At 44.0% G+C, this 27,057-nt stretch overlaps 1 protein-coding gene across 3 annotated transcripts in view; it reads right to left on the bottom strand.

The window, feature by feature from the left end:
• The window catches only part of THOC5 (THO complex subunit 5), a 35,531-nt gene that overhangs the window by 3,869 nt on the left and 4,605 nt on the right, over nucleotides 1-27,057 (bottom strand). For 2 of the 3 annotated variants that reach the window (XM_059139100.1, XM_059139102.1), the window contains exons 3-19: nucleotides 26,806-26,949; nucleotides 25,813-25,926; nucleotides 25,575-25,672; nucleotides 22,842-22,988; nucleotides 21,096-21,210; nucleotides 17,271-17,403; nucleotides 16,521-16,553; nucleotides 15,181-15,258; nucleotides 14,483-14,523; nucleotides 14,145-14,244; nucleotides 12,660-12,768; nucleotides 7,860-7,961; nucleotides 7,055-7,151; nucleotides 6,366-6,480; nucleotides 4,991-5,094; nucleotides 4,777-4,864; nucleotides 262-377 (exon numbers count right to left, since the gene is read on the bottom strand). In XM_059139100.1, the coding sequence (XP_058995083.1) occupies nucleotides 262-377; nucleotides 4,777-4,864; nucleotides 4,991-5,094; nucleotides 6,366-6,480; nucleotides 7,055-7,151; nucleotides 7,860-7,961; nucleotides 12,660-12,768; nucleotides 14,145-14,244; nucleotides 14,483-14,523; nucleotides 15,181-15,258; nucleotides 16,521-16,553; nucleotides 17,271-17,403; nucleotides 21,096-21,210; nucleotides 22,842-22,988; nucleotides 25,575-25,672; nucleotides 25,813-25,926; nucleotides 26,806-26,949 (1,734 nt within the window). The remainder of the gene's footprint in view (nucleotides 1-261; nucleotides 378-4,776; nucleotides 4,865-4,990; nucleotides 5,095-6,365; nucleotides 6,481-7,054; nucleotides 7,152-7,859; nucleotides 7,962-12,659; nucleotides 12,769-14,144; nucleotides 14,245-14,482; nucleotides 14,524-15,180; nucleotides 15,259-16,520; nucleotides 16,554-17,270; nucleotides 17,404-21,095; nucleotides 21,211-22,841; nucleotides 22,989-25,574; nucleotides 25,673-25,812; nucleotides 25,927-26,805; nucleotides 26,950-27,057) is intronic. The other variant, XM_059139101.1, reaches the window with a different exon arrangement.

Below are 27,057 nucleotides of genomic sequence, written 5' to 3'. Positions count from 1 at the left end.
AACCTTTCAAGGCAAGGATTTATAGTATCCCCATTTTAAAATGGGGTGACCCCAAGCTAGGCAACTGGTTAATATGGCGCTAGGCTTTTTCTTCTACTATACCAAAAAGCCTCCCGCAAATTCTACAAATCCTGGCAGGCCTCACGGTCCACTGGAATTAGACCAGTGGCTAAGCTCTCAGTTGCAGCACATCTTGCCACTGCCCTCCCTCCCCCAAAGAGGCTCTCCGTGCTCTTTCCATCACCTCCAGCAGGGTCTTACCCGAATGTTGTCATCATTGCTATTGGTTTTCTCTCCTTTCCAGTTCAGACAGAGCTGGAAAACAGGTGGGATGGAGGAGTAGCCAGGGTTTAGCACCACAGCAGCCTGGAGTTTGGCTGGGAAGGGAGTAAGGAGGAAAAACCAGTTCTGAGACCGGGTATACCAGTCATGGACCCTCCCCACTGGGCCCCTGAGGCTAGCTCTGCCTTGTATTAATCCGAGTGTTGCACAGCACATTCTGGTACCTTTATTTTTGTTTTAGAATCTCCTAAGTAGAACTGTCAGGTTGCAGAATGTGAGGTCCTGTGACTCTGGTCCCTCCAAGAATGCAGAGGTGTGTGGACTCCCCAGAATCTGGTCCACACTGGGTCTGCCCAAGAGTTTTATTTGCTCCTTTGACAGAATTTTGTTTTAACTGGCATTTCTTTCTTTGCCAGCAAGTTAAGGATTTTCCCATGTGAAGGCTATCTGTTTTTTCTTTCCAGCAATATTGTGTACTAGCTATTATATCAAATATATTTTCTCTACTCTATTCCTTTTCTTTTTAGGTATTTTGTTATGTGAAACTTTTTAATAGCCAACTTACTGTATTCCAAGCACTGTGTTGTACTCTTTACACACATTTTATTTCATCCTACCAATGATTCTGAGATGGGTACCATTATTACATGCCCGTTTTATATACAAAGAAAACGAAGCTCTGACAAAATCTTCCTTAGGATCAAACTGTTGCAAAGCAGCAGTGCTGAGCTTAACTAGAACTGTCGGATATCAAAGCTATGTTCATACTCCTTATAGGAAATAGTTGTATTTCTTTTTTATAGACTTTGAGAGAAAGAAGGAGGGCAAGCATGAGCAGTGAGGAGGGGTAGAGGGAGAGGGAAAAGCAGACTTCTTGCTGAGCAGGGAGCTCGACACGGGGCTTGATCCTAGGACCCTGACATCATGACTTGAAGTGAAGGCAGACGCTTAACTGACTGGGCCACCAGGTGTCCCTGAAAAGTTATATTTTTTAATGTATTCATTTTCTTCTCTGGTGACAGCCTTTGCATTTCTCCACAGGAAATTTACCCTTTCTACCAATGGGTGAAGTATGCCATTCTTTTTTCATTATTTATAGGGGAAAGAAAAAGAACTGTGACACACCAGTAATTCAAACAAAAGAGAACAAGAGAATATAAATTAAGACAATTCTTCCCTGACAGTTGCAACCACATTTATTAGTACACACATTTTATCCTACCCAAAGGATAAAAACACAGTGATCCAAAGAGGCACCTGCACCCCAGTGTTTAGCAGCAATGTCTGCAATAGCCAAACTATGAAAAGAGCCCAGATGTCAAATGACAGATGAATGGAAAAAGAAGACATGGTATATATATATACAATGGAATATTACTCATCAGAAAGATGAAATCTTACCATTTGCAATGATGTGAATGGAACTAGAGGGTACTAGGCTAAGTGAAATAAGACAATCAGATAAAGAAAATTGTGATTTCACATATATTTGGAATTTAAGAAACAAAACAGGATCATGGGGAATGGGGAAAAATAAAATGAAATCAGAGAGGGAGACAAAGAGTAAGAGACTCAAGTATAGGAAATAAACTGATGGTTGCTGGAGGGAAGGTGGGTGGGGGGATAGGGTAACTGGGTGATGGACATTAAGGATGGCACATGATGTAATAAGCACTGAGTAGTATATGTAAGACTGATGAATCACTGAACTCTACCTCTGAGACTAATAATACACTATAATTAATAGAATTTAAATAAATTAAATGAAAAAATTAAAAATAAAAAGTAAGTCCTTTCTCTCCTGCCATATTGTTGGTGTCCTAACAGCATATATTCCTAGATTTATCTCTATTCAATTTTTTTGTTTTTAATTCATCAGTTTTCAAACTGATCTGTTGTAAAGTGATTTAAATTTTTTGGAATTGACTGCCCACTTATTCATTTAAATTTCACTCTTAAATATTCAAATTCTTCAATGCATCTTAGGAAAATTTTATTTATCATATTCACTCTGATGGATCTAGAACACTTACTACCTTTCAAGCTTTCATCTGCCCAACCAACAGAGTGATGTCTGTGACTTTTCCCACTTGGGCTTTATAAATTCTTGGACTCGGGGCACCTCAGTGGGTTAAGCCTCTGCCTTTGGCTCAGGTCATTATCTCAGGGTTTTGGGATTGAGCCCCACATTGGGCTCTCTGCTCAGAGGGGAGCCCGCTTCCCCCCACCCTTTGCCTGCCTCTCTGCCTACTTGTGATCTCTGTCAAATAAATAAATAAAATCTTTAAAAAAAATTAAACATCTTGGACTACATGTTTTGTGTCCTTTTATTTAAAAAAATTTTTTTTAAAGATTTTATTTATTTGATAGAGAGAGAGATCACAAGTAGACAGAGAGGCAGGCAGAGACAAAGAGGGAGAAGCAGGCTCCCTGCTGAGCAGAGAACCCATCCCAGGACCCTGAGATCATGACCTGAGCTGAAGGCAGAGGCTTAACCCACTTAGCCACACAGGTGCCTTTTTGTACCCTTTTAAAACAGTATTCTATGTTATTTAGGAACAAGGTAAAAGTATTTTTTTTTTTTTTAAGATTTTATTTATTTATTTGACAGAGATCACAAGTAGGCAGAGAGGCAGGCAGAGAGAGAGGAGGAAGCAGGCTCCCTGCCGAGCAGAGAGCCCGATGCGGGGCTCGATCCCAGGACCCTGGGATCATGACCCGAGCCGAAGGCAGCGGCCCAACCCACTGAGCCACCCAGGCACCTGGTAAAAGTATTTTCTTTTTTTTTTAAAGATTTTATTTATTTATCAGAGAGAGAGGGGGAGAGAGCAAGCACAGGCAGACAGAATGGCAGGCAGAGGCAGAGGGAGAAGCAGGCTCCCCACTGAGCAAGGAGCCTGATGTGGGACTCGATCCCAGGACGCTGGGATCATGACCTGAGCCGAAGGCAGCTGCTCAACCAAATGAGCCACCCAGGCGTCCCTAAAAGTATTTTCTTAAAGGGAGAAGAATGAGAAGCAAATGTACAAAAAATAGTCAAATTCCAAATTCCAAATCCCTATTCCAAATAGTAGTCACCTATCCTGAGGGAGAGAAAGAAGTATAAAGTAAGGGGACCTCAACTATATCTAAAATATTTAATTTCCTCAGAATTTTTTTTTTAAAGATTTCATTTATTTATTTGACAGACGGAGATCACAAGTAGGCAGAGAGGCAGGCAGAGAGAGACGGAGAAGCAGGCTAGGATCATAACCTGAGCCGAAAGCAGAGGCTCTAACCCACTGAGCCACCCAGGCGCCCCTCCTCACAATATTTTAAAACCATACAAAGGAAAAAAGAAGATAAGAAACCACAGGGTAGAGAAACTCTAACATCAAAGAGTGCAATCTTTCCTTATGTTTCTCCCACTAGCTTAGAATCACAGAAAATCCCCCAGCTCTGCAGCCACAGAAACACGGGGGTCAGATCCTATGGGCAGTGCCAGGCTCGCCAGGGCAGGAGCCAGAAAACAGCTCCAGAGGCAGCACCTGGTTGGCTCCACAGCAAGCCTTGGCAAATTAGATGCCAGGACAGCTGTGAGAAATAATAGCTTGCGATGCCTCCAAAGTGAGTGTAGGAACCGCCGACAGGGAGGAAGGTCCTGCCACCCTGCACACTTCACAACCTGAGAATAACATGTCAGCCCTTCTGTGAAGAGGAGGAAGAACAGGTACCTGCTTTTAGAGAATGGTAAAGAAAAGGGCCAAGAGCTCAGGCTCAGAAGTCAGACTGCACTTGGGACTGAGTCTCAGTGTGCCTGCCTATAAAATGGGAATACAGGTTTCTCCTATTATCCAAAAGCAAAACGTTCCTATGAACCCTTTCCTAAGCCCAAAGGGCATAAATAAAGGGGCATCCTCCACATCCTGAGCATTAATGCCACTTTACTTTTACAAAAGACCTACATCAGCACAGTAATGACTTTTTTGGTAAAAGTGAAAATCCTCCTTTCTTTCAGTTAATGGAAATAGGTATTCATGTAGGTTTTTTGTAAAAGCAAAGTGGTGGCATGCAAACTTAAGGAAAACGGGGGCTACCTTTATTACTACTCTCAGTACTGTCATGAGGATTAAATGAGATAAGATGTGGCTGTGTTACAGAGCAAGTCTTCACTGAACGGTGGATCTTCCAATCATTACTATTTGCTAAGTCACACTGGCAGGATTCTAGGATCTTTTGCTTTCTTTGGGCAGCCCTCAGGAATGCTTTATTCCTTTTTTTTTTTTTTTTTTTTTTTTTTTTTAAGATTTTGTCAGAGGGATAGAGACAGGCAGAGGGAGAGAAGCAGGCTTCACACTAAACAAGAAGCCTGATGTAAGACTTGGTTCTAGGGCTCTGAGATCATGACCTGAGCCAAAGGCAGACAGTTAATTGACTGAGCCACCCAGGTGTCCCAGGAATGTTTTATTCTTACTAGCTCCCCTTGTCTAGTACCATGATCAGAAAAGAAATTACCTGTGCCCCTTTCCACGAGTGCCATGTAGTAGAGATTCGTGTCCTCAGCCAGTCCTGCCTCCACAATGTCCTTGGTGAAATGCAGCTCCTAGAAGTCACCACAGCGGAGTGAACTCCTAGATACTCCAGTCAAGTGCCCCGCTGAAAAGGCAGGAGCTGAAAAGTGACAGGAGTCTTTGGGATGGCAAGGGTGATCTGGCCCTCCTCCACTTACCATGTAATCCTCATGGGCAATCATCACCCACTTCACCAGGCGGGAGACAACCTTTGCAGGGAAGAGGTACTGGCAATCACTAGTAACTGGTACGATGCCATGTTCTAAAAGAGAGCAAGATATGTGGTATCACAGGTAGCAATCAGGTGCCACACAGGGTAACTAGTATCTGGAGGGCTCAGATTGCCCTGCCAGCTGTGCAGATACAGGAGGCATTCCACAGATACCCTGGTCAACAGGTGCTAGGATTGCAGGTGCACCACTTGACCTTACCCGGGTGCTAAGTGCTTGTGGCCAGACCTAGCACTAGCTTTCACGGTGCTTTATCTTTAATGCAAATGATTGTCAGCAAAACAAAACCCCCGCTGGCAGCCAGAACCAGTGACAGTGTCTCTGCAGCAGGGACTGTTAATTAGATCAAATAGCTAAGAGGGCTGTTTTCATAGCTGACCTTGATGGAGGAAACAACTGAAGTGTTCTGTGTCAGTTCCTCTAAGGGAGGAGAGCTAGAGAACTGCTCCAGGGCAAATTCCTGCTGGCACTTCAATCTGCAAATATGCCAACACAGTAAATGCTGTCCAGGATGAAAATCATCCAACCTCAGGACAAAACAAGTGGAGCAATGCTGATGGGGAGCAAGCCTGCCACAAGCAATGCTGCCCTGGGGACACCTGGGTCCACGTAGATTGCAAGAGCTCCCTGACAGGGTAATGATCTCTAGATGGGTCCCAGAAACCCAATGACTTTCCCGAGAGTTACTATTTCAGTTCAGAAAGACCTTAACTCTCACTATCCCACAATTGCCTTATGCATGGTAAGCCCTTGACAAGTATTTTGTGAATGAGGAGAAACATCCAACAGGGCACCACTGTGGTCAATGGCTCATCAGAATCACCTGAGAGCTTATGAAAAACACTGGGGTTCGGCCTTACCATGGAAGACGTTAGCTCAGTAGGTCTCAGGGGAAGGGGGAGGGCGTGGATTCCTGAACAGCTGTACTCAAATAAGCTAAATGTAAAGTCTACAAAGCATGAATTGGGCTTCTACTAAGTATCAGTAGAATGGACACCAAAGGCTGACATATGCTAACCTAAAGTAGGTTAGTAGTAGTAGTTGTTCCTGACCAGTCCACTATCCTGGACCACCCAGACGGCTCTGGGCCTCTTTTGTGAGCTAGGACAATCATGATGGCCCTGAGGGGAGCTCAGAACTCTGCATGGATGGGCCTGTAGCTCTCTCTAGTGGCCCTGCCACCAGCTCTGCTCAGCAAGAGCCAGGAACCAAGCCCTCTCTGATGTGTCATCAGAACTGGAGAAATCTGAATGAAGGATAAGTCATCTTTGTCTCTGTGTTGTCCAAGTGGCTCTTAACTTACCCAGGGATGCAAACTGTTTGTGAAGGGCCAGACGGGACTGCACCCTGGTCTTCAGCAGTTTCATGGTGGTCTCCATGTGGCTGGCGCTCAGCGAGTGGTCAGCAATCACCGTGTGCTGTGGACAACAGAGAGCAGCACACCTGGGTGCTCTGTCCCTTCCTCCAGGCACTGCCTCTCTCCTAGGCCCCGCATGCCTATGGCAGCCGGGACCACCCACACCGAGATAGATTATCTTACAGAAATTGCAGGAATTGCCTGCTGTGACAGGCCTGATGCTGAGTTTCAGTAGGAACAATATAAACTACTAGGTTCTTGAGAGGCTTGGTCACCTCTTGAGAAAGACTTCTAATATGCCACATCCCCTGGGGTTCTGTTGACACCTAATTTTTGGCATCTCTGTACATAAAACTGAGGGGTGGCAGAGCATGGAGCCCTGCTGTACCCAAGGCAAGGACCAAAGTTATAATTAAGAGAGCTGCTATGCTCAGGGAGAAGGCAAAAGGTACAAAAACACTTGTAGGCCTCAGACATTTTAGTATCCTGAGTGGAGGGAGGACAGATCATAGCCTGGAGGGATAGCATTCTGATCATTCAAAACCCCCAGAGGACATCAGAAGCCTTTCTGGAGTCTGCACAGGATATGAGGAAGTAGAGATCTTCAGCCAAGGAGAAAGAATCAGTGAACACACCTGGGGCTGCTCTTTGGGGAAGTGGAGGCCACCCAGCTTCTGTACCCACAAATAGGGGTGACCTAGGTCAAGTACGTAGTCTCTCAAAGTCAGGATGCTGCAGAAAAGAACACAGCATAAAAAGATGTTATAGGGGCACCTGGGTGGCTCAGTTGGATTAAAGCCTCTGCCTTCAGCTCAGGTCATGATCTCAGGGTCCTGGGATAGAACCCTACATCAGGCTCTCTGCTCAGCTAGGAGCCTGCTTCCCCCTCTCTCTCTGCCTACTTGTGATCTGTCAAATAAATAAATAAATACATAAATAAAAGTTATAAGTCCTTTCTGCAGTGGTCCCAGGACACAGCCTTTCCTATCCCCTCACCCCCTCAGTGGCTGAGTCCTGCAGGCTCAGCCACTCACAGCCAGGATCTAAACTACATCACCTCCCTACTGTGAATTTCACCTCTCCCATGTTTGCTTTTCTCTTGCTACCCTTACTCATAGGCAAATCTCAATAAGGCAGTGCCACTGAGCTTTTCACCAGCCTACCAATTTTTTAAATGTTTTTAAAGTTTTTAATCCTCAGAGAATTAAAATGATAAACCATGTTATATCATATGTTATGTCTTCCAAGTTTGATGCTTCCACCCCTCCTCACCCTTCCATGACCTTCATTTGCCCCTGCATTCCCTTCTCTTAAAACCACACTACCACCCCACCCCAGAGTCTCCCCTCCCCACTGAGAGGCCTCTGGCCCTAAATGGTGAGCTGCCAGAGGCACTCCAAAGCAGAGAGGCTGGGAGAGGAGGAGACACTGCTGACTCACCCGACTTTATCAAACTGATACTGATTGGCTGGATTTGGAGTTTTCTTTCCGTGATCTCCTGGATACAAACAGCTCAAGACTGAGTCAGGAGACAGCAAGTCACTGGCAAAGGGAAAAGACCGCAGTGAGAATGCTGGCCAATGCCTTGCCTCAAGGCAGACTTGGTGATCTGGGGATGGTAATGCCACCTATCACTGAGGGTCATGCTACCATTTCCAGAATGCTTCCTATGGACCTTTATACTTGAGGTCACCAGACCCCTACAACCCTATGAGGGAGGGAGTATAACCATTTTCATTTTACAGAGGAGAAACTCAAAGCTTTGAACAATATGGCTGATCTAGGATCATACTACTCATAAATACTGGAGCCGGGATTTGCACTATCTGATCAAAGACAGTAGTTGTTCTAAGCACCGAGTTTTTTTGAAAACCCTATCCCTTCGAGGTAATATGATGACCAGGGCCTTACCTCAAAGGCAGCAAAGCCCTGTGACACTGGAGATAAATTAATCACAATTTTCTTAAGAGCAGAAGAGAATCCTTTCTACCCCAAAAGAACAAGTGTGCAGTTTTGATGGTGTGTCTATCTTACTTTGGCCAAATTTTATACTATTTACAGAAAAAGGTCCCCTTTTATGTCGCCAGAGAAAGACATTATCACATGTGCTGGAGACAAGGTGACCCAGGGCTATAAGCAGAGAGACAGCGCCATTGCCACCCACCTGGAATGGTTAGGGCACAGCCTGTAATTAAACATGACTAGTGGAGAAGGAATGGGAGGGGAGAAGAGGAGGATAATGGAGTAATCTAATCGCAAAGGACAAGGCTCATTCTTTCCCTCAGCCAGTGTGGGGGGCGGGGGAGATCCTCCTTCTTCTTTACCTTTCCAGGTATCGTAATAGGAGCAACTCAGGAGCAACTCAATTAGCAGAATGGGCTAATTCTGCTGCTCAGAGCCCTGGCACACCTTCAAGAACTTAGCAATGGGACAGTGGCAGCTTCTGACTCTTCCCAGTTCCCTGTCTCTCCTACGGACTCTCTGCCCTCCTCTAGATCTCTGCCCCTTCACTGCCTTTCGTGTAGAACTGACTAGAAAATAAATAAGAATTGTCAGTCTTTTGGGGCAACTTGGTGGCTCAGTTGGTTAAGTGTCTGACTTTGGCTCAGGTCATGATCTTGGGGTTTTGGGATTGAGCCCTGCATCAGGCTTCCTGCTCAGTGGGGAGTCTGCTTCTCCCCCTCCTATGTTCCTCCCCCTATTTATGCTCTCTCTCTCAAATAAATAAAATCTTAAAAAGAAATTTGTTGGGGTACCTGGGTGGCTCAGTCGGGTTAAGCAGCTGCCTTTGGCTCAGGTCATTACTTCAGGGTCTTGGAATCAAGTCCCATCCTTCTCTCTCTCACTCTCCCTCTATGATCTCCCCTCTCAAAAAAATAAGTATCTTAAAAAATTTTTTTTGTTGGGGCACCTGGGCTCAGTTGGTTGAGCCTCTGACTCTTGGCTTCAGCTCAGGTTGTGGTCTCAGGTCATGAGACTGAGCCCTGCACTGGGCTCCATACTCAGCAGGGCGTCTGCTTGACATTCTCCCTCTCAGTCTCCCTATGCCCCCTCCCCACCTCCAATAAATAAATATATCTTTTAAAAAAAATTGTCAGTCTTTTGGCCTATATTTAACAACTACTACTAATAGAATGAAACAGCTAAAGCTGTATGAAAAGATTTCTAATTAACAAAACCTGATGGAAGAATCAAATCTTCTTGACAAAATTACTTCTGTAATATGTGGTTCAGGACAACAAAATAATGGACATAAAAGGGGAGGTTATATATAGTCATAAAACTACAACACCAAGGGGCTCCTGGGTGGCTCATTCAGTTGGGATGTGACTCTTGATCTCAACCAGGTCTTGATCTCTGGGTAGCGACTTCAAGCCCTGCAATGGGCTCCATGCGGGGCATGGGGTCTACTAAAAAAAAAAAAGCAAAACCAAAACCACCGGGATGCCTGGGTGGCTCAGTTGGTTAACCATCTGCTCTCAGGTCAAGAACACAGGGCCCCAGGTTCTAGTCCCCCATCAGGCTCCTTGCTCAGCAGGGAGCTTGTTTCTTCCTCTGCCTGCTGCTCCCCCTGCTTTTGGGCTCTCTGACCAAAAAACAAAAACAAAACCAAAACAAAACATAAAACAAAAAACAAAAAAACCCCCCACAACACTGAAACAAAAAATACTCAATTACTCAAATCTTTGTTATAAAATAATAATAAAGGGTTAAAAATTTGGTAAAATTGCAAAATAATTAAGAATGGTTTAATGGCTTAATGAAAAACTGAATAGTCAAATGCCCTAAAGGAAATCATTCTGGAAAATAATTTCTTTTTTTTTTTTTTTAATTTATTTATTTGACAGACAGAGATCACAAGTAGGCAGAGAGGCAGGCAGAGAGAGGGGGAGGAAGCAGGCTCCCTGCTGAGCAGAGAGCCTGATGTGGGGCTCGATCCCAAGGCCTTGAGATCATGACCTGAGCCGAAGGCAGAGGTTTAACCCACTGAGCCACCCAGGCACCCCTGGAAAATAATTTCTTAAAAGAATATTCAGCAAGGTTGGTTAAATGTTAAATTGTTTGTATTAAGAACATCAATTCCCTAATGAAATAGATTCTGGCAATGGTTGTCGATGATGCTAATGCCACAAAAACAAAGAACCACCTATGCCTCCTGATGGAAATACTCGACATCTATGATATCTTCTGGCTTCCCTGTCTCCCCAGCCAAAACAATCAAAATAAAATCTGAACAAGCCTCTAAATCTAATTTACATGAAATACACAGGGAGGAAGTAACTCATTAAACTGTGCTGCAGGGATGCAAGCATAAAAATCCAGACCAGGGAAACCTATAAACAACTCATTCCGTTCAACAAATGAACAGATGGCAGGGACATTCAGTTGAAAAGAAGCTTGAGAGAAGCCTCACCCAACTGCAACACTTGGACTTTATAGAGATTCGGATTCAAAACTCAATATAAAAACAAAACAGAAAACAAAAAACAAACAAACAAACAAAAAAAACCCAACAACAACAACAACAAAAAACAACAAAAACATGTACAAGACAATCAAGGTAATTTGAACTCTGACTGGATATTGGGTGATACTAAGGAATTAGTGTGAGACTGTGATTATATTGGGGGAAAAAAAAGTATCCTTATGTTTTAGTAGATAATAAATAGAACCATACACCAGCCTGGTTTCCCCAAGGGCCAAAGCAGCCTGTACTTGAGCAAAGGCCTGTAGGCTAGAAGTCCAGAGTGCGAGGCTTGGGGCATCCATAACTGGTCACATACTCTTTGGACCTCAGGTTCTCCATCCAGAAAACTGGGGGATGAGCTAAAACTACACCAGGAGGCCCATAAAGATATAATCCTGGTTTCAGGGTAGTGCTTTCTTTCTTATCTCCTCCCTCTTCTGGGGCCATAGCCTATCTTTCACTGTCAGTCACACAGGCCTCAATTTCCTCCCCTTGTAAAGTTACTGTGAAGAGCTAAGCAAATTCATGATAAACACAGCTGTCATTTGTCAAGTGCTTCACCTATGCTGAGCACTGGACCTGGTCCTTCACAAACACCCTTGAAGGAGATATTACAGTTAAACGACCAGAGTGAGGAAGCTGACTCAGAAGCCAGGACACTTGGCTCAAGGTGCACACACAGCTCTAAGTGGCAGACAGGACAGGCTGGAGTTTGGAGCCCAGCTGGTAACCAGTCAGCAGCACTGCCCCCATTGTGGCACATGTGGAGCTTTATGAGGAGCTGGAAGTGTGCACCGAGGCCAGCCGGTAGCCCTGTTCTTAGTAAGTATGGCGTCTGAGAGGCGAGCAGGCAGAATGCTGGTGACAAGGAGCTCCACCATGGCCTCAAGCTGCCAGACTAAGAGCTCTAGCTGGGCAGTGTAACTAAATGCTCTGGGCTCCCTCTGCTGGGGTCTGGTGAGAATAGGGTCAATTTTATCTAGAGTGCCTTAGGGAACCAGGGCTGTAGCCTGAAGGGGGCGTGGACTGTAAGTGCAGGGTAGAGAACCCAGGGACAAGGCACCACCAGACAGCCATGGGAAGAGCCCCAGCCCACCAGGCACCAGACCTGTGCTTCCTCCCTCATTGGTCTCTGTACAGCCAGCACGAGGACTCAGTATGCTGGAGTGCCAGGCCAGGCTAGTGCGTTTGTAAGTGAGGCTATTTGAACCCCAGGATCTCTTGGGTCCTCCTCCCTTCTTCCCACTCCTAGCTGTGAAACAAGACTGCCGCAGTCAGGGGCTTCCTGGGGATTCCCGACCTGTGTCCTTGATTACTCTGCTTCCTCTCACCCTCCTCAAAATCTTCTCTCATCTCCAAGTAAGAACAATCTGGGACCGAGCTAAGCTGTCAAGCAACAATCCCAGCACTCTGGGACAGAAAAAGTAAAGGGAGAGGGCGGCCTAAATTTGTCAACCTAAGTATGCCAAACTCCACTTCTCCATTCATGCTTTTCCACTGTTCATAAAAAGCGGAGCTCTGCCCCACCTACTCAATTTGCCATACATTGTAGTCATTTCATCATCTGCTGTGTAGCTAGAGGACCAACTAAAGTCAGTTAGTGCTTCCTAAATACCAGTGATGTGCCAGGACTCCTAGGCCATGTGGACATGACAACAGAAATCAACACAGCCGTGTACCTCCTCCAAGTGTGAGGAACCAAGATCAGCCCACATTGAAGCTCTTCTTACAACCACCCCCATGCGCCACTCTCCACCACACCCGCCCAATACCCTGCACTGATGGGGGTGATCAGCTCTGTGGCAGTCGTCACTTTGGCTTTCACTGTCATGATGTTGAGGTTCATGAGGTAGTAGAAAGTCAGGTGAAGCATGCTGTCATCTGGAGCAAGAGGAGGAAAAGAAGACCATGTACAATCTGAACATGAGAGCAGAGTTTATAGTATTAGGGAACAGAAAGGCAGCAAGGGTTTTAAGAGCTTTTACTGAACAAAAACTCAATGTTAATTTCATACTGGGTTGAAAAAGAAGAACATCTACAAATTCTTTACAACTCCTCTCTCCATGACAGGGAGCTTCATTTCCTACCTTTTTAGTGTGGGCTGGACTTAGCTGCTTCTAACAAAAACAATATGAAAGGAAGTGATCAAACGGATCCAGGTTCATATGATCAGTAATAAGACAGAGTGACACCATTTAATCCTGATATGATGTCATAATGAACACCATGTCTATGGTATTCCTCCCCAAACCCATAACCTCAGTCTAATCAGGAGAAAGGACCAGATAAACCCAAACTGAGTCCTTCTACGTAACAGACCTTGTCTGCAAAGGTCATGAAAGATAAGCAAAGACTGAGGAACTATCACTGCCTGGAAGGGGCAAGAAAACCAAATGCAATGTGAGATCCTGCACTGGATCCTGGAACAAAGAGCATTAGCGGAAAAACCAGGGAAACCCACATAAAATCTGTAGCTTAATTAATAATATTATACCAGTAAAATTAACATTGGTTACACGGCAGTTAAGTAATATGCTGACATCAGGGCAAGCTGGATGAAGAGCATGAGAACTCTACTACTGCAACTCTACTGAGTCTAAAATTATCTCAAAATAACAAGTTTAAAAAAAAAAAAAAAAGTAAAGAGAGGACCAGTGAGTAGAATATGTTTCCACCTGTGTAAAAACTAAAAATAGAAGGGGATATACAAACACTAGTATAAGAGCTTTCAAATGCATGAATAGTTCTAGAAAACACATAGAAATCTATCACAATGGTTGTCACTGGAGGTAAGACCAAGGACCACAGTCTGGGAGTCTCAGGTGAAGAGGGAAACTTACATTATGGTTACTCTCACCCTGCTAGAATGCCTTATCATATGCTTCTTTATCCAAACAAAACTAGATTCAAAACATACATTCTCTACAGAACACAAACCTCTACCTACATTTGTTATATTAAGCACTTTGGTCATATTACTCAAAACCAGCATACTCTTGCAACTTGTTCTGTGTATCTGATTTAACAAATTCAGAAACTGGTGTAATTTTACTGAGCATCCATTATGTGTCTAGTTTTGTACTGAATTGTTACAGTTATGACTTAGGGGGGAAAAAAATCAAACAAACTTCATGCCAAACAATGAGGAAAAATAGAGAAATATGAAACCAAAATCTTTTCTTAGTCAAACAGAACTTGGCTTGCTGGATCTTGGGCACCTGCAGCTATGGGATTGCCCAGAACAAGGGAAGCCAGACCTTTGCACTTCAGGTCCAGCATGACAGACAGCGGGTGCCTCTTCAGCATCTCCTTGCGTTTGTCATCCAACTGAACTCCCAGTGTGGGTCGCCGGCGTTTCTGGATAAAGGAAAGAGCAAAGCAGATAAGCACTAGTCCTACGAATTTCCCCCTTCCTTCTCCCTATAGGCCATGGACTTCTGCCTGGGACCTGCTGCTTCAACTATCTGGCTGCCAGGCCCCCAGGAGCCCTTTCTTTCCAACCTCTTTCTTCTGCTTCTAGGGATAATAGCACCTGCCAACTAGCAGACCCCAGGCGTGGCTGCATGGCACACTCCTGTGGGGCAACAGCTCTCACCGTGGTCTGCTCCTCTTCAGCGTCTGAGTCGCTCTCATCATCTGCAAACACAAAGAGAAGGCATCTAGAGGTGAGGGGGCATATAGGCACCAAGACTGTGTCACTTGTAAATACGTTTCATCAGAATACCCGATGAACTGATTTGCTGCTGTTTATGTGGTACAGAAAACATGGTGACCCAAGAAAAAAAAAAGAGGAATGCCTCATAATCCCACTACCCCCTTCCTCCTATTTCTGAAAGTGCTTTTTATTGTCATCCTGTGGACCACAAGCCCCTCCACTGGTAGTGGTGGTGGTAGCAGTAACAGTAGTATAAATAACAACAACAGCGGCAGTTCATACAATTTGAGGGGCTGCTATGTGCCTAGAATGATGTTTAAGGACTTTGCACACATGAGTTCACTTAATCCACTTATCCTACACAAGTAATTATTATCCTGTTTTGACAGGTGCGTAAACTGAGGCTCAGAAATGATAAAGAGCTTTCCCAGGATCAGTGAGCTAGTGAGTAGCAGGGTTGAAATCCACAAGCACTGCTTTTTCTTGTCTATCCGGAGCATTAGGACGTTAAAGTTAAGCTCCGTGATACTCAAAACTAGTACAGCTAATTTCCAAAGACCCAGCACTGCCTGTGAGTGGCGACCCTGTGTCCCGGGAACCAGCTACGGGAAACATGGGGAAGAATCTGACTACATTACCTTGGGAGTCTTCAGGAGGCTTAAACAGAGCCTTGGCTTCGTCCACACTGCCTTCTATTGCCACAGACAATGTCTTATCTGTGAGCAAGAAAAAGGCTTCATATGATAGCTGCTGAGGGAAGGAGCTAAGCTATATAAAAAGGCTAGCTCTGGGAATGCATTTCTTCTGCGTTTGTCACAGGTCCTTACTGACTGGGGGGTGGAAGGGCAAAAGCCCTTTCTCCAAATGAAGAGGGACCTGAGAGGATACTTAAGTCTTTTTTCCAGTGTTGACCAAGAACAAAGAACCCAAAGTGCAAACTTCTGGACCAGCACTACCTGAGACTACAGTGAACTCCTCTCTTTTCAGGCTTATACCAATGCACAATACCAACCTAGGGCCTAAAGCTACAGAATACTTTGCTGACAATTGTCTTAAGGATTCTCATCCAGAACCTGTCCACTGTCCACATCCTGGAAATGACTGCTCTCATCTAAGTGCTTAGTCTCCATTCTGTACTACACCAAGCATCTCGCTGGTACCGTCACATTTAACTGGGAGGCAGGACAGTGGATAGGAACTTGGACCCTGCAGTCTAGTCCCAAATCTGAGTCTCTGCCCCAATTTCTAAACATCTGGGAAGTTATGTCACTGCTCTGAGCCCCACTTTCTGCAACAATGAAGTTCTGTCTTGACAGACAGCAGCTGCCCAGTTGGGTGGTGAGGACCAAATGAGCTCATCCTTATAATTATAAAATTATTTTTTTCAAATTAACGTTTAACTTTCACAACAACCCTATGAAAGCCATACAATTATTATAGCTATGAGATGAGAAAATTAAGGCTCAGAGTTGCAGGATATAATGGGTGGAAGTCGCTAAGCTAGGATTCAAGACCAGGTCTACTCAACTTGAGCCCAGTGTCTCAAGCACAAATGTAAGTGGGCTGTTCTGTGCACCCGACTGACAATTCCCTGGGTCACACTTGGCCTGCTTTTGTGGAACTCCAGAGGTCTAGTGCTGGGAGGTCGAGACAGCCCACCACCCCTCTGGCTCCATTCAAAAGGGTATACAGATTACAGATAGTCACAGGAGCCTGAAATGGTTTGCCCAACTGTACTAAGGAGGGATGGCAAACTTCCTCTACCTGGCAAGCCACTGAGATAATCCTCCCAGGTGGCTGGCTACTGCTGACAGCCCTTCATAAACTAACATACCTCACCCCAAATAAGGTGGTTGCCCCCACAAACCACTGGCAAATGCCTAACTGTTCTTTTGGGTAACTTAATCCTGAAATTCTACAGTAAAATGGGAAAGGAAACAGGATGGGTTAAAACACAAAAGAAAAGAAAATTACTCACCCTGTCTAGGGGGCTGGGAGGATTTCATATGAGCTGATGATGGAAACAAGGAGGAGAACAAAAGGGAGGGAGCGGACCAGAAGGACCAGGAAAACACAAGAAGAGAGACAGTAATGTGTTGGTGCCCATGGCTGGGAGGAGAGGCATGCACTGGTGCGATACATAACTGTCTGATGCGATGGGGTGAAGAAGAAAAGTTTAGGTGCTGGGTAAAAGCTGCAATAAGGCAAAAGTTAGGGTCTCCAAAAACTTTTCAAAATCCTAGTGAAGTAAAGGGCTGCCCTTAAGCTTAAAGCGGAGACATCTTCCCACTTAGTAATCACTATAATGGCATGCAGCTTATTTGGGCTTGGTGAAAGTCTGGGAAAGCTGCCTGGTACCTGTGTTCACCAAGTCCTCTCTCTGAAGCAGAGCAAGAGGTGCCGATCCCCCTGCCAAGCGTGCCTTGATGGAGTGAGTGTCTGGGAGCCCAGACAAGCTGCCGGGGCACTGCACCCAACAGCTGCCCAGCCAGGCTCATCAAAGATTCAAAGCCATCCACTCTGAAATGCCCACCAGGTTAGTCTAGCCTCAGGCCAGCTGGTCAAAGCAGCCATGCTGGGTAGTGTGGCGGGGAAGTAGCATCTGTCACCTGTGGGCTTCTGAGCAGGACCAGGGAGCCTTCCTCAGCAGGCAGGACTTCCAAATGACTCAAACGGCCAAGGCTGCTGCTCCCACAGCCCCTCTTCCTTACCCAACCCCCATACTCACCACAGGCCTGCCCATATGCAGTGGCTTGGACAAAGAGGACATAGAGGGGAGGTGGCAGATGTCTAGCTGTCTCATATTGCTTGTGAGCTTGGTCGAATGGCATGAACAGGTACTCTTGCACGGGGAGGGAAGCCTGCATGCAATAAAAGAAGGGTTTTTGTTTTCTCTTCTTAGGCAGTCCACATGTGAAGGGGTGGCTTTTTATTTAATAAATAGCTTTTTACTTACTAAAAATATGTGATAAACTAAAATAGGTAGACAAAAAGTCAACACAAAAAAACCCCAATTTAAACAAGCAGCAAACAGTAAGAAAATGAACTTAGATAAAGAGCCATTTCCAATAGCATCAAGAAAACATCAACCACCTATGAATAAGTAAGTGAAAGGTATGTAAGCTTCACACAAAGGTCTGAGAATGAAAGGTCTAAATGAACGGATACACGCCATGTTAATGGTCTGTAAGACTCAATATTTTCTTATAATTAATTCTCCCCAAAGCGATCTACCGATTCAATGCAATACCAGTCTAAATCCCAGCACGTGAAAATTGACTCACTGATTCTAAAATTGATTATGTTAAATGCAAAGGGCCAAGGTGCCTGGGTGGTTCAGTTGTTTAAGTGTCTGCCCTTGGCTCAGATCATATCCCGGGGTCCTGGGATTGAACCCCACATTGGGCTCCCTGGTCAGTGGGGAGCCTGCTTCTCCCTTTCCCTCTGTCTCTTCTCCCACTCGTGCTTTTTCTCTCTCACACTTGCGCTCTCTGTCAAATAAATAAAATCTTAAAAAAAAAAAAGCTATGGTAAATAAGCCAGTGTGGTACTGGTGCCTGGGTAGACAAATAGATCATAACAAACCTACAGGGACATTTGATTTAAGACAGAAGTGGCACAGCAGAGTGTGGAAAGAATGGTCTTTTCAATAAATAACCCTGCTGAATACCAACACGGGGGGGATGAATCTGACCCTTAACTCACACTACGTACAACATTCCCTTCCAGGAAGCCTAGAGATCTAAATGTGAAAGACAAACAATAAAGCTTCTATAAGAAAATAAGACAGTATCTCCATGACCCTGGGACAGAGATCAATTTCTTAAATAGGACACACTAACCATAAAGGAAAAAACTGATCATCAGATCATATAAAAATTAAGAACATATGCTCATTAAAAGATACCATTATGGGGTGCCTGGGTGGCTCAGTGGGTTAAAGCCTCTGCCTTCAGCTCAGGTCATGATCTCAGGGTCCTGGGATCAAGCCCCCGCATTGGGCTCACTGCTCAGCAGGGAGCCTGCTTCTCCCTCCCTCTGCCTGCTGCTTTGCCTACTTGTGTCCTCTCTCCATCTCTCTAATAAATAAATAAAGTCTTTAAAAAAAAGAGTATATATTATATGATTCCATTTGTTTAAGTTCAAAAATGGGCCCAACTAACCTATGACATTAGAAGTCAAGATAATGGTTACTGGGGGGGGTTGTGTGGGTGAGAGGAGACAGTGACTGGAAGGGGAAATAAAATTGCTTCTGAAAAATCAATGTTCTTTTTCTCAATCTGGGTGCCAGTTTCAGAGATGTGTTCACTTGTGAATATTCACTGAGCTATACATTTATGAACGATATGCTTTTCTATACACAAAATTATTTTTTTAAATGTAATATACGTGCACTGTTTTAAAAAGCTATATCTGGGGCACATGGGTGGCTCAGTCAGTTAAGTATTCAACTCTTAATCTCAGCTCAGGTCTTGATCTCAGGGTTTTAAGTTCAAGACCTGTGTGAAATCTACTTAAAAAGATTGTATTCAAGTTTATAAAGCAGAAACTCTCCAGAGGCACCTTACTGGCTCAATTGGTAGAACATGTGACTCTTGATCTCAGGGTCAATGCCCCACATTGGGTGTAAAGTACTTTAAAAACAAACAAACAAACAAACATCCCAGTTCCCAAACTCCAAAGTAATTGTTAATAGTTTGGTATAAATAATGACTCTTCTAAGCATACACTGGACTCACATATGCATATATATATGCATATGTATATATGTATATACCATATATATGCATATGGATACTTTGTTAACAAAGGTATACAATCAAATAGTACTTTATGTCCTACAATAGGCATTGTTTTGTTTAATTAGATGATAAATCTTTGTTCTGTCCAATTATTTGATCAGTGGTATGATGTCCTCTATTTCCATCACAGCTATTAAGACTGTACCATACAAAAATTTATTTAACCTGGGGCGCCTGTTTGGCTTAGTGGGTTAAAGCCTCTGCCTTCAGCTTAGGTCATGATCCCAGAGTCCTGGGATCTAGCCCCACATCGGGCTCTCTGCTCAGCAGGGAGCCTACTTCCTCCTCTCTCTCCGCCTACTCTGTCAAATAAATAAAATCCTTTAAAAAAATTTTTATTTAAACTGCATCCTATTTAGGCATGTTTAGAGAAACTCTAATTAACAGGAAAAATTAAGGGGTGCCCACGTGGCTCAGTCCATAAAGCATCTAACTCTTGATCTGGGCTCAGGTCATGATCTCAGGGTCAAGAGATCAAGCCCTGCACTGGACTCTGCAATGGAGGTAGAGCCTGGTAGTCCCTTTCCCTCTGCTCCTCCTCCCACTCATTCTCTCAAATAAATAAATAAACAAAATCTTAAACAAAAACAAAAACCAATCAGGAAAAATTAAGTACAAACTTTGCATTTTCTTTTCGTCCTATTATGAAGTGCTACTCAGAATATTTGTTAACAATTCTAATTCTATGTCAAGAGTTGAAGGGAGGAAATGCAGATCTTGCCAAATCCTAGAAAAGGGAATCTCTGATTTCTCTAGGGTCCTTTTGCGAAGTTCCTCCTTATTAACCATTTACTCTGCTACATAAAACTATGAGGATTTAGAGGGGTGCCTGGCTGGCTCAGTCAGTAGAGCCAGTTTGTGACTCTTAATCTTGGTGTCTTGAATGCATGCCCCACATTGGGTATAGTGTTTACTTTAAAAAAAAAAACAACTATAAGGATTTAGAGCAAATCTGGCCTCACGGAGCAAATAAAAATCAGGTCACCTATACAGAAAGACATGACATTTTACATTATATTCTAAAGTGGGGACTTTTCCTCCCAAAGGCACCTAACAGTTTTCAAATATGAGTAAAGTTCTTTTCAGAGAGAGTACCTCTACTGAACATCTGCCCCCAAGGGGCAGTCAGGAGTCTAACAGACATCCACAGAAGCAGGCTTAGAGGCCTGGAGGCTGTGGGGCTGGTGGAAAACATTCTGGGTAAATTAAACCCAGAGTTTGCCTGGGTGGCTCAGTTGGTTAAGCAGCTGCCTTCGGCTCAGGTCATGATCCCAGCGTCCTGGAATCGAGTCCCGCAACGGGTTCCTTGCTCGGCAGGGAGCCTGCTTCTTCCTCTGCCTCTGCCTGCCATTCTGTCTGCCTGTGCTCGCTCTCTCTCCCTCTCTCTCTCTCTGACAAATAAATAAATAAAATCTTAAAACAACAACAACAAAAAACCCCCCAGAGTTTGCAAAAGTATTTTACCTGGAAGCAGCTCTGGGTGAAAAGAAAAAATTCCAGACAAACGTATGTGTATGTTCCTGAACCCACCCAGCATCTCTTCCACCCAGGACACAACCTTACCGTACTAGCTGGGCAGAAACTCCAAACAGGACCATCCTCGCACTGGGCTCTGACACCCACTAGAGTAACATACCTGGCAAAACCCAAAAGGAGACAGGCTGCTGGAGGCCTCAGGTCAGCAAGGTCTCACTGGGTGCTGAGGGCAAAGCAAAAGGCCAGTGTTGGGGATGATGGGGGGAGAGTCCTACCTGCATGATGCTATTGAGGCGAGGCTGGAGGCTGCTTAGGTACTCCTTTTTGACCTCAATCTCCTTAAGGATCTTCTCCTTGTTGGACAGGCACTCTCGGTACTTCTCCGCCAGCCTATTGGGAAAGGACAGACCACTGTCACTCGAAGCTCCTCAGAGATCTCCCAACACACCTACTGACTGTTACAACCCACCTAATGACAGTTAGTCATGATTAACTAATGTTTACCTAGTACTTACTCTGTGTCAGATACTTCGAGAACTCTTTATAAGCATTATTGCATTTAATCCTTATAAAAATCCTGGAAGATAGGTAGGGACTCTTCTTTTCCCCAAAGGAAGAAACAAAGGCTCAAGTAGACAACTTGCTCAAGGTCATTCAGCTAAAAGCAAGTACAAAGCTGGGCTCTGAATCCATACCTGTCTGGCTCCAGAGACTCTGCCCATTAACCACTAGGGAATATCCCTGTATCATTTTCTATTCCCTTTCTTGCCTCTAGGGTCTACAGCCAAAACTTTCACAAACATGTGGACCTAGCAACTACAGAACCCAAATGAAGCACTTAAACTGGCCTGAGTGGGGCAGAGTGGTGATGGACTGTGGACCACAGGAATAGAACACTCATGATTTAGCCTGTGCCAAGGCAAGCCATGTACTGGACAGGGGAGTGATGGGCCAGCCCCATCTGCTCAACACCTGACACTAATTCCGTAAGAACCACACTTAGTGCTTATTAAATTCATAACATGGACCAAAAGCATAAAATACATTTTATAACAGGAAAAAGAAAAAGAAAAAGAAGTAAAAACACCCGCTTCTTCAATGGAAAACAGAGCAAATGTGTCAACAAAAGCCCTATTATTCTCATACAAATATGGGGAAGAAAGTTACTATTTTTTTTTTTTTTTTTAGAAAGTTACTATTAATGAAGGAATACAACCATGAAAGATCTGATAATGAAAAATACACTATCCCCTTAAAAAGACCTCGATTAGATTACACAGTATATGTGTTCTATTTACAATTAATAAATAAAAGATCTTTATTAATACAGGATTTTTCATGTAAAGGTGTGCCTTGAAGCATAATTTATGATAGCAAAAAAATAACTGAAAGTCCGATCCAACAGAGGAAAGATTATGTAAATTATAATTTGTCTATGCACAGGAATGCTGTATATAATCTTCTAAAATAATGTCTGCAAATCTTTTTTTTTTTTTTTTTTTCTTAAAGATTTTATTTATTTATTTGACAGAGAGAAATTACAAGTACACTGAGAGGCAGGCAGAGAGAGAGAGAAGGAAGCAGGCTCCCTGCCCAGCAGAGAGCCCGATGCGGGACTCGATCCCAGGACCCTGAGATCATGACCTGAGCCGAAGGCAGCAGCTTAACCCACTGAGCCACCCAGGCGCCCCATTGTCTGCAAATCTTTAAAGTACCACAGAGGCAGAAGAAAAAGAAAAAGAAAAAAATTAAATTTACAGTACAAAAGGTTACATCTCAAATGTTAAAATTTTAAAGGAAAAGTTACTCCAATCTTCTATTAACAGCCTTAACCAATTCCAGCCCCACCCATTATATTGTTGGTCAAGTTTGAATTATCAGGTGCAAATTAATTTGGTCTTAAACCAGTCCACTGGTTCCATAGAACTCTGCTGTATGATTGTGGGTCATGCATCACAAAGCACCGTCCCCATAAAGGTCTGTGTCAGCACAGATTAACAAGGTCAGGAAGGATACACAACCTTTTTCGCTGTTCTAGCTCCCAGTCCAGACGTGCAAGGGTTTGCTGGTGAGGGTCTCCCATGGTGACTTCAGCCTTGCTAATATCTGGAGGAGCCTCCTTATAAAACTCCTCTAAACTGACCAGATCAATTTCTTCATGCTTCGACCTGCAGAGAAGAACTACATGTCAGGTTGCTCTTCTCAGGATCCCAAACCATGGATTAAGTGAGCCCACAGTTCCCTCCACATATGCTTACTCAACCCTGTTTTACAAATATCCAGGAACCTAGAACCCAGTCTTCTCAGCAAATGCTCATTAGTAAATGTTTCATTTTGAAGAAATATAGTTGGTGACATACGATAGGATCCTTATCCATCGTGTCTAACGTTTTTATCCATGAATTAGCTGAATACCTGGAAGGGATGCTTATAAAACTTACAGATGTCCAAGCTTAGCAAAAGAGGTTAAGAACTGAAGGGTGAATAAAAATACTATAGGGCGCCTGGGTGGCTCAATTGGTTGAGCATCTGCCTTCAGCTCAGGTCATGATCCCGGGTCCTGTGATCAAGTCCCATATCAGGCTCCCTGATCAGTGGGGAGCCTGTTTCTCTCTTTCTTGCTCATGAATAAATAAAATCTTCAACCAACCAACCAACAAACAAAAAACACTACAGTCTAGACCTAGACTGCCAGGTTGAAACCAAGAATTAGAGACAGGAAAAAAAAGTAAGGGACTGCATTTAAGTTCAAAATATTAACTGCAGGGACGCCTGGGTGGCTCAGTTGGTTAAGCAGCTGCCTTCGGCTCAGGTCATGATCCCAGCGTCCTGGGATCGAGTCCCACATCGGGCTCCTTGCTCCGCAGGGAGCCTGCTTCTCCCTCTGACTCTGCCTTCCACTCTGTCTGCCTGTGCTCGCTCTCACTCTCTCTTACAAATAAATAAATAAAATCTTAAAAAAAAAAAAAATATTAACTGCATTAAGCATGGGATGGGGAAGATCCAGCAGGGTATAATGATTTAGAAGCTTCAACTGTTTCATATACAGTGACTCACAAGAAAAGAAACCTAATGCCTTTTCCTGCATTAACACAGTAGTGCACAGGCTGTGGACAAAAGATGATAGTAACAGCAGTTACCAGGTATTAAGCACCCACTGTATGCCAGCCTCATCTCACTTATTTCTCATGATAACTCTTATCAAATGGGGATTTCTATCTCCATACCTGAAATGAGATGAAGACTTCTACAACTGAGCAGCTTGCTCAATGTCACACAGCTAGTGAGTGGCAGATCTGGATGTGAATCCAGGCTGTCTGACGGGGGCCAAGGGTGGTCACCCACCTCTCCATAGGCCAGGGTTCTACTGCATTCTGCATTTGTCAGCTTTCATCTGAGTGATGGTTACAGCCTGGTGCATCACATTCTTTTGTATTTAATACCCTTTTATTTTTAAACAGTTTAAGATACACAGGAAGTTTCAAAAATAGTACTGAGAATTTATTTCCTCTGTGTACCCTTCCCCTGGGTTCCTCCAATGATAACATCTACACACAGTACATTACGAAAACCAGGAAACTGACAATGACACAATATTATTAACTGAGATACAAGCCTAACACAGATCTCACCTCTATTAATATTTAACTATTATTACATGAATTTGTACAGCAGATAAAGGTACCTCCCCCAAATCAGCATAATTGTCAAAAATACACCAGACTCAATGACTGATATGCCCCTCTTATCCCAAGTTTATTATAAATAAAACCTACATCGGGGGTCTGGGTGGCTCAGATGGCTAAGCATCTGCTTTCAGATCAGGTCAGGATCTCAAGGCCCTGGAACCAGGTTCTGCATTGGGCTTCCCACTCAACAGGGAGTCTGTTTCTCCCTCTTCCTCTGCTCCTCACTCCCACTCGTGCTTGTTCTCTCTCTTTTTTAAAGATTTTATTTATTTATTTGACAAAGAGATAGAGAGCAGAAGTAGACAGAGCGGCAGGGAGAGGTTAAAGCAGGCTCTCTGCTGAGCAGGGAGCCCAACTCAGGGCTCAGTCCCAGGACCTGGAACCATGACGTCACCTAGCCAAAGGCAGCCGCTAAACCTACTGAGCCACCCAGGTGCCCCCCTACGCAAAAAACAAAAACAAACCCCAAAACACCTGCCTCTTCTCAATCTGCACAAGTAGGTCTAACCAAGCAAGAATATATTCCCTTCTCTTCCTCTGTCTACTCCTCCTTCCTTCTCATCTCTCAGGTTGGATTTGCCAAGAGGCATTACATTTTAAGACAGACACTGACAGATTATAGTTTGTTCACCTGAAAGCAGCTAAGTGGCAAGAAGTTCAGCTTCTGAAGAATAAAATCCAGTTGCAAAAATGAACGGCTGGAACTTTAGAGAGGAAAAAATGGGCCAAAGGTTAAAATGATTTGGCTGGAAGGCAGTTGCTCCTATGCAAGGTGCCCAGGAATCAGACTGGTAATGTAAAGGCCCCTGCTGGAGAAAGACAACTGCTTTTGACCAGGTGCAGAGCTCAAAACTTTGAAAAGTCAGAAAGGCTTCCAAGGTTCTTTGTGCAGCCTGAAAACACTGCCTCCAATTCTCCCAATCAAAGTGATCTACTCACCCTTGTCCCAGATCCTGCAGTCTCCAAGCCCATCTGATTTTTTAAGGAGAGTAGCTCACACTGAGCTATGTAAGAAAAGCAGTTATTAACAGACTATTTTGCCAAAGGCTGTTCTCTGAAACTCACTTGAACTCCAGACACTTGGTGATCTCTTTCTGCAGGTGCATCACCTCATATAACAGGTTCTGCAGCTGCAGGTGATAGGCATCTACTTTCTGCTTGGCCTGAAAGGAGGACAAGGTCAGAGGTGAGTGGGTCAAGTCAGGTCAGACAGAGGAGAAGCAAACTCAGGGAAGAGGTAAAGGGGATTAAGAAGGGAATGTGGGGAAAAGAGAGGAGGAGGATTAAACCTCTCAATTTCTACCTCATGGGTCTGATCTCTTCCTTTCTTCAACCTGATGTGGGCTAATCGATTAAGCTTCTTCAGGGTCATGAAATGCACACAGCTCTGGATCCTCCGATCTTCTATCTCAACCGCCTGTAGGCAAAGAAAACTGGTAAAGATCCTGTCAACAGGTGCTGGCTTAGCTTCCTTCAGCACCTCACTTCTGACCCATCCCCATCCAGGACCAAAAATAAATACTGGAAGGAACTCAGAACCAAGAGAAATGTAAGTGGGAAATGCAAGAATGACTGTAGAAGGGAAATCTGGGCCAAAAAACAATTTCTGCTTGGACTGAAGTAACAGGAATTGAAGACGGAGCAAGTACAGCCGATGAACAATTAATTTGTCCCTATGTATTGTATACAGAGATCCTAACAATAGCAACACCCTGCACACTATCGGTCTCTGAGAATAACATTACAGAATACCATAAATGAAAAGTTTGGCTACATTAAAATATGATGTAATTATTGTAACAATACTGGCTAGTATAAGCACAAATAAGTGAGATTCTTAGAAAAATATGGGTTTTGTTTTTAGCCACTGTTTGGTTTCTTTGACCCAAAGTCTGTTCCATTCATTTAATGTTAAATAATTTCATTTCTGAAATTACTGTGAAATGACATACTTGTACATATTCATCCTTAAAAAGCAAAGGAATTTACACATATCATTTCTTAAAACCTAGCAAAATGCCCAACATGTAACACAGTTAGATGAATTATCAAATTACAGTTATGAGAAAAATCAGTTGTCCTGTACTTTTGTTACTGTAACTGGTAGTTGAGTTGGGTGGTGATGACATATTCCCATAAGTTAACAGGCACGTCTCTGGAGCCCCCAGACTTCAACCCCCTGATCACGGTTAGGACAGAAGACCATGATGAGGAAAGGCTTTGATGGGTGCAAAACCAGGCCACCCATTCAAACCCACCAGGTTCTTGTCTGCCCAATCCCAGTCCCACTCCTTACCACATCCTTGCCTCCTCTGCTCTTCAGGTCCTGGATCTCAGCCATGAGCCTCTGCAACTCCTGGCATGTGTACTTGTACAGCTCATAGTCTCTGCCAGGGTCCCGCAGATCCACTTCAGCCTCCTCACTGTAGTATTTACCTTCCTGTGGAGGGGAGGAAACAGGCCTTAGGTGGGGAATAAAAGTCGCCCTGCTGGGACCAGGGACATGGGCTGAAATCAGTTAACAATGAAACCCCAAATCAGGTGTCTA

This window comes from Mustela lutreola, chromosome 11 (assembly GCF_030435805.1).
Source record: "Mustela lutreola isolate mMusLut2 chromosome 11, mMusLut2.pri, whole genome shotgun sequence".
In the NCBI taxonomy this organism is placed as follows: Eukaryota; Metazoa; Chordata; class Mammalia; order Carnivora; family Mustelidae; genus Mustela; species Mustela lutreola.
Note: the sequence above shows the minus strand (reverse complement) of the source record. Positions and strands in the feature narration are given on the sequence as shown.